General features: G+C 49.7%; 1 protein-coding gene across 2 annotated transcripts in view; it reads left to right on the top strand.

Moving 5' to 3' along the window:
• Positions 1 to 1,342: 1,342 nt before the first annotated feature.
• Positions 1,343 to 7,126, top strand: part of NR4A3 (nuclear receptor subfamily 4 group A member 3) — a 35,474-nt gene continuing 29,690 nt past the window's right edge. Inside the window, exons 1-2 of one of the 2 annotated variants that reach the window (XM_057722363.1) lie at positions 1,343 to 1,445; positions 3,603 to 4,576. In XM_057722363.1, the coding sequence (XP_057578346.1) occupies positions 3,605 to 4,576 (972 nt within the window). In that variant the 5' untranslated portion in view covers positions 1,343 to 1,445; positions 3,603 to 3,604. Of the gene's footprint in view, positions 1,446 to 2,311; positions 2,343 to 3,602; positions 4,577 to 7,126 lie in introns of those variants that run through there. The other variant, XM_057722362.1, reaches the window with a different exon arrangement.

Here is a 7,126-nt window from a genome sequence, read left to right as displayed (position 1 = left end):
GGAGGAGGTGGTGGGAGGTTGCTGGAGACTCCCATTGAAGATGCTGGAGGGATGGGAAGCGCAAGCTACAGCTGTGGGAAGATCCGCCCATGTCTGCGCTAGGGCGAGCGCAAGCCTTCTGTAGTATCAGCTGGGGCTGGGGATGGGGGTGGCAAGGGAATCCCCCATTTCCTGGCCGTCGAGGGCTTCCCGGATCTGGGGGCTCCGATCCCCACTTCTTTCAAGCAAGCTCGGAGCGCAGGGGCGGCGGGAGACAAAACTTTCTCGACACCCGCGGCCAGTGCACATCCGAGGTTTTTGGGAATTTGGTAGTTTGGGTTTTTTGTTTTTTTTTTTCGGGTCCCCGTTCCCATCCCTTAAGCTGAGACTGGGTCCGGGCAAAGGGGGCGCTATAGGCCGGAGTTTGGGGCCGTCGGATCCTTCTCCGAGGCCCGCCGAGATGCGCTTCCAGCTACAAAGTTTTGCGCAGAGACGCTTGCACCAGAGCCGCTCCCGACGCCCTCCGGAATGTGCCCCCTCCGGGTCGCCGGATGGCCTCGAGTCACGAAGTCTCCCACCCTCTGGAATACCGCCCGCTGGGTGCAGGGGGCCTCCCTCCGCTCGCACCACCAGCCGCAGACGCCAACCGCCTTGTGCCTCGCTTCCAGCGCCGGCCTATTTCCACTATGCCCTTTTGTTTGCTTGACCCCTGGCCCCCAAACTCGCGGCTAATAGAAGCGAAGCTCCATTAGCATTTAGAATGAAAAGCACAGACTTTCTTAATTCCTCGGGGCATTCATGCATTCGTTCCGGACCCTGTGCATTTCCTATGCAACGTGTAAAATTTGTATTTGAGGGGTGGGGGCGGGTGAAGTTGGAAAATATTTTCCGCTCGTGCACACTCACCGACTCCGATTCGGGCGGAACTCTTTCCTCAAGTATTCTTCATTCTTCGGTTTTCCTGACATCGTTGGCTCGGAACCAACTGTGGGGGCAGATAGATTAATTTTGGGGCGACGACTGGCTGCGCGTTTTTTTAGCCTCGGTTAGGGAACCACAAAACCACGGTGAGCGCGGACAACCTTTCCTCGGCTCCCTCAAGGCGCTGTGATGCTTTTTGCCCAGGGACTCCGGTCAACTTAAGCACTGCTTTCTTACCCTTCTAATTCTTTGCAATTAGTGTAGCATTTCTAGAGATCCCCACAACCCCTACCCTTGTACGCCCAGTCCAGGCCGTGGTGACCCAGCATGGTCTCACTGTGACCTTTGTCCTCTCTCCTGGGTGCCCGCAGAGCCCACTGCGGAAGAGCGCAGCCCGGCAAGCCCCAGCCCTGAGACTGGACCCTCAGCTGAGCCGGGCAGCACCGCCGCCGCTTCGCCCCGCAGGACGTCCCCGCCTCCTCCACTCTCAGCCTCCGCTGGAGAGACCCCCAGCCCCACCATTCAGCGCGCAAGATATCCTCCAGGTAGGTCTGAAGGCACGACCCCTTATTCCTCCCGGGCTGGGAGACGTGAGCGGGGCAGCCAGCAAGCAAGCTGGTCGACTTGCCCAGCGCCAGGACAGTGAGTGACTGCTGGCCGCGAATTTCATGGCACAGGTGGCTTCCTTGCACACATCTCTGGATACCACACCCTGTTGCTACCTAGTGGAGCAGCCAGATTAAATTAAGCGTTGCATTTCTCAAAGATATTTTTCCTAAGAAAAATGCAAATACACCAATAGATTAGGATCTTTTTATACATTTTAATGTCTTCATATTTGCTCTCCTTTTAATGCTAATGCATTTAAGAGTTATGGGAGCATTTCGAACAATACAAAGCATTTTTGTTTGTATAAAACCCAAATCAGTTGGATGCAGACATTTGGATTACTGAGGCTCAGAGGGAAAGAGAGAGCTGAAAACCAAGGAGTAACTTTGAGTTGGGCAAAAGAAAGGATTGCAGGTTTTTGGCTTGTAACACCTCTTTACCAGGTGCCTAGCCATAGAGATGCAGATAAATACAACTCAGTCCCAGCAAGCTCATCTATCTGGAAACCTCAGAAAGACACAAAGAAGAGCAATAGACTGGCAAAGAAGAATGATAGAAAAGACTCATGGAGAAATCCAAGGGAGGAGAACAAATGAAACATCAGGCAGTGTTCTTTTAAATGAGTAGCCTTTCGTTTCACCCCAACAACTGGACAGCAGGATAAGTGCTCTTTTAACTTCAAACTAACAAGTGTTTGTAGGACCCTGCTTGGAAAATAAAGGCTTGAACTGGCCTCTCCTCATCACTGCTTTTTCCAACAGGCCCTCAACATCTTTTTTCAAGTCAAGATTTCATCCCATACATGTATGACTCAATCAGATTTGGAAATGTGGGTAAGACAAAGATGTCAAAGGAAATGTGAAGTATTCACTTTTCTATTAGTCACACCTTTTACACCATAGACTCCAAAGAGACGTTAAGCACGTGGTTTTCCTTTGGTTCAGAAAAACCAACCACCAGAAACTGCCCAGTTTACTATTTATATTTAGCCATAAAGAGAGGGAAATAATTAGATAAATCATCCACTAGATCCAATACTTCTGAGGGCTTTCTCGTCCAGTTCAACCTCTCTGAATAATAGTAAACACTTCAGATATCATTGCTTTGGGGGCTGAGAGAAACTAAACCTATTAAGAAACTGCTTTCTTTTCTAGGGGTGCTAATTCTTCTGTCATAAGAAAGTATGTCAATAACTACCTATTATGATAACTGTAAACTCTTGTCATAAAGCAGCCACTGATATATTTTATTACTTAGAATTGGGGCGGGGAATACACGCACATATATAGTGTATATGGCAGAGAGCAGGTTTGGTGGGTGTTGTGTTGCAGCTGCTGATCTTTTTCTCTGCAGATGGCGCAAACTCCCCCGAGTCCATTTCCTGGGCCTACGTTCCCACCTCACCACCTAGCTGGCTGAAATCATCAACAGGGGTCCAGTTTGAGCAGGCTGCTAGCCCTGTTTGGAGGAGTAGGGAGGGGGTGGGAGAAAGCAACCACAACGTGTGTGGGTAGCCTCAGTTGGCACTCATAAAATATGAGAATATCACTGGGCCAGTAAGTCCCATGTAGGACATCTTTTTTTTTTTTTTTCTTTTACTAACTCATAGGTTTACAAATCAAAGAGTGGGATTTGGGGGACCAGTGGTCTCTTCCCCTCAAAATAAACCAACATGGTATTCACTGGATTTCTTCTTGTCCTCCCAATTTGTGGCTGAGGTCACTCCATTTAATCTCTAGGGCTCAAAACCACTTTTAAAAACACAGCTGGGCTTATGAGGAAAGACATCAAAATTCCCAGATCTAGTGGAGGACAGGGCAAGGGAGGGAAGGTGGGCACAGAGGCCCCTAGGAGGCTGGGTGTGGGCAACCTGTGACCCCTTGGGCAGTTTGTCAGGGATTCAGCTTGCTTCCCAGGGAAAGAAGGGAGAGAGGAAGGGAGGGAAGGAGGGGATTTAACTCCATGCTACTAGAAGGTGGAAAGAATGTCACTTCCTCTGTATTTCCCATATTAGAGAGCAATGAATCCATTGCTATCTATTAGCTAGGAGTGCCAACTTGCTTCTGAGAGACAGTTTTTCCTCTCCCTTGCAGATATGCCCTGCGTGCAAGCCCAGTATAGCCCTTCGCCGCCAGGTTCCAGTTATGCAGCACAGACATATGGCTCGGAATACACCTCGGAGATCATGAATCCTGACTACGCCAAGCTGACCATGGACCTCGGCAGCACCGAGATCACGGCCACGGCTACCACGTCCCTGCCCAGCTTCAGTACCTTCATGGAGGGCTACTCGAGCAACTACGAACTCAAGCCGTCCTGCCTGTACCAAATGCAGCCGTCGGGGCCACGGCCGCTGATCAAGATGGAGGAGGACCGCGCCCACGGCTACCACCATCACCACCATGACCACCACCACCACCACCACCACCATCACCAGCAGCAGCAGCAGCAGCAGCAGCCGTCCATTCCTCCCGCCTCCGGCCCGGACGACGATGTGCTGCCCAGCACCTCCATGTACTTTAAGCAGTCCCCGCCGTCCACCCCCACCACGCCGGGTTTCCCCCCGCAACCGGGGGCGATGTGGGATGACACGCTGTCCGCGGCGCAGGGCTGCATCGCGCCGGGCCCGCTGCTCGACCCGCCGATGAAGGCGGTGCCCACGGTGGCCGGCGCGCGCTTTCCGCTCTTCCCCTTCAAGCCCTCGCCGCCGCACCCGCCCGCGCCCAGCCCCGCCGGCGGCCACCACCTCGGCTACGACCCGACGGCCGCCGCCGCGCTTAGCCTGCCGCTGGGAGCCGCGGCCGCCGCGAGCAGCCAGGCCGCCGCGCTCGAGGGCCACCCGTACGGGCTGCCGCTGGCCAAGAGAGCGGCCGCGCTGGCCTTCCCGCCGCTGGGCCTCACGGCCTCCCCCACTGCGTCCAGCCTGCTGGGCGAGAGCCCCAGCCTGCCGTCGCCGCCCAATAGGAGCTCGGCTTCGGGCGAAGGCACGTGCGCCGTGTGCGGGGACAATGCCGCCTGCCAGCACTACGGCGTGCGCACCTGCGAGGGCTGCAAGGGCTTCTTCAAGGTGAGCGCTCGCCTCCTCCGGCGCCCCCTCCCCTCCGCAGCCAGCCTCCCCAGCCACCCGCTCAAGTGAGCATCTTAGCGGACCCTTCCTGGTTTGAGAGGTGTAAGGGTTACACTGTGCGTTCCTGCAGCCTTTCCTAGCATCTTCACACCCACTTTCTTAGGGCTTTTTAACTTGACGTCCGTTGCAGGAGGCCGCCCCAGACGGGCTTGAGGGGGCTGTGAACTTCCTGACTTGGCGTTACCTTCTGCTCATTTTTCTCAAGAGAGCTTTCAGCAGATTCGCAAAGGGATCTATGACCTCAGAAATGCAAACACCTCATTGTGTTCCTCTTCTATCCATCCAAGATGTCTGAGGGAATAAAGCCTGTGTGCCAGGCCCTGGGTATTTGTATCTCATTTACTCCTCCTAGTAAGAGCTGGGACTCTAGAATCAGAACTGGGATTGAATTTTGGCCACCCACCAGCTATTTTTACTAACAGCCTCTTGAAGGTTTAAATTAATTATCCTTGTTTCATAGATGAGGAAATGGAGGCTCAGAGAGCTTATTCAACTGCCCCAGGACAAACACTCAGAGAGTGAAGTGGAGGCAGGATGCCAGCTCATGTCTGCATGACCCCAAAGTGCATGCCCTCTTCACAGCTCTCCAGCTGCAGAATAGACAGGGGCAGCTGGTGGATGCAGTTTGGGGCAGCCCCCTCTGTAGAAGGTAGAAGCTGGGGTCTCATCATTCTGCTACACTTCTGTACCACACACAGTGCGGAGTGTGGACACTCTTCATTATCTCATAGACCCAAAGGATAATTTTATAGTGGGAGGGTCTTCAGCTTCCCCCTTATTTTGCCCTTAAGGATATTGAAGGCTAGAGAGGTGATTTAGTGGCACATGGGGACAGTTCCAGCTGGTTTCTCCTGACTCAAGTTCAGTGCTCTTTTCACCACTCAAGGGGAAGAGGCCTTGCTCTCTTGCTGCTCTGCTTTTGCAATTGACTCCCAGACTTCTTCAGACACTTAATTCTGCGCCACCCTCCCCACTGCTCACTCCCCTGGCCATTATGTCAGGCATTTGCAAACCCACCAATGTTCTCTCAAATAATCATTTCCTAGCCTCTAGTGCTGGGCAGGGTGGAGGGAAGAGGAGAAGCTGGATGCTGATTGGGTAATGAAGATTTGGGAGGCCAATAGGGTATATCTGGGAGCATGCTGGAATTGGAGTCAGAACACTCAAATAGGATCTGTCACCTACCAATTTTATGATGTTGGGCATGACACTTCCTTCCAGGCCTCAGTTTCCCTATCAGGTGAATAAAATTCAGAGAAAGGCTGTGAGTATTAAATGAGATAAAACATTTATGAAAGTACTTTATAATCTTTAAAGGGCCATAAAACAATAGTTCATTAGAAATGAAAACTACAAAGCATTTATTAAAAATGCACGTGTGTGCATTGGTATACATACCAACAAGCAACAGTTATTTTTGACCTGGAGATAGGAATCATGTGATTAATTAAATTCTGCAGATAAATGAGAAATGGTGGGAAGATTTGACAATATAAGTGCCATACAGGAGGTATGCAGGATTATGACATTTTAAACGTAGAACTGTCAGGTTAGCCATTTTTTTTCTGTCTTAACTACTCAAGCTTTACTTTCAAGTAACTGCATTCCTTTAGTAGATTCAATTTTTACAGTATTTCAGTAGAAATGCTGAAAGGCAGTGAAAGGGGCAGCCGAAAAGGGGAAAAGAAAGAAAAACAATTAAGAGAAGTACAAGTAATCCACAAATATAATCATCCCTGAATAATTGAGAGTTGACCAAAATATAGGAGTGGTAATACATTCCTAGTCTAGAAATGTCAATTAAGTGTTCCCCAACAGCATCTTTTTTCTGCAGCAATACCTTGAAAACAAATCTATACTTGAAAGGGTGGGGGTAGGATAAGGGAGAACCAACCCACAGATCTGTTAATTAAGGGAATGGGAGCAGGTTTTACCCAGTGGCTTTCTACCATTAAATTGAATTCTTTAAAAATGTGACATGAAGTGCAGTTAATGATGGGAATTCAGTGATTGAACCATAACGATCTCTCCCTGTCCTTAAACTGTTGTGCAGGCACACACAAATGTGGGGAAGGTTTGAGGTTATTGGGAAAATGTATACCTGAAGCAAAATGCCACCAGCACTGAAATTGGTATATCCTTGAGGATGATGGCAAAAAATAGAGTTTTTTTTAATTACTTCACGTTCAATGAAAGAGAGCTTCATTCAGGAAACACAGGTTTCTTACCCTTATAAACTGATGCAAATTTAAATGCTGGAAACCTCAGAAGTATGTTTGTGTTTTGGGAATTTTGCATTTTAAACTAAAATCACCTGCTAAAGCAGGGAAAATGTATCTAACTTTAAGTTTTATATAAGCAGTTTAGAAATGATCTCTTAAAATGAAATTAAAAGGTGATAGAGTGAAAACTGATACAAGGGGGTTGAGAATTGCTGAAAATTAAAAAAGATAGAAAGTAAATCTATTTAGAATTTTAGACACAAAATAA

Source organism: Hippopotamus amphibius, chromosome 2, assembly GCF_030028045.1.
Source record: "Hippopotamus amphibius kiboko isolate mHipAmp2 chromosome 2, mHipAmp2.hap2, whole genome shotgun sequence".
NCBI classification, from domain to species: domain Eukaryota; kingdom Metazoa; phylum Chordata; class Mammalia; order Artiodactyla; family Hippopotamidae; genus Hippopotamus; species Hippopotamus amphibius.
This window is presented reverse-complemented; position numbering and strand designations above follow the sequence as displayed.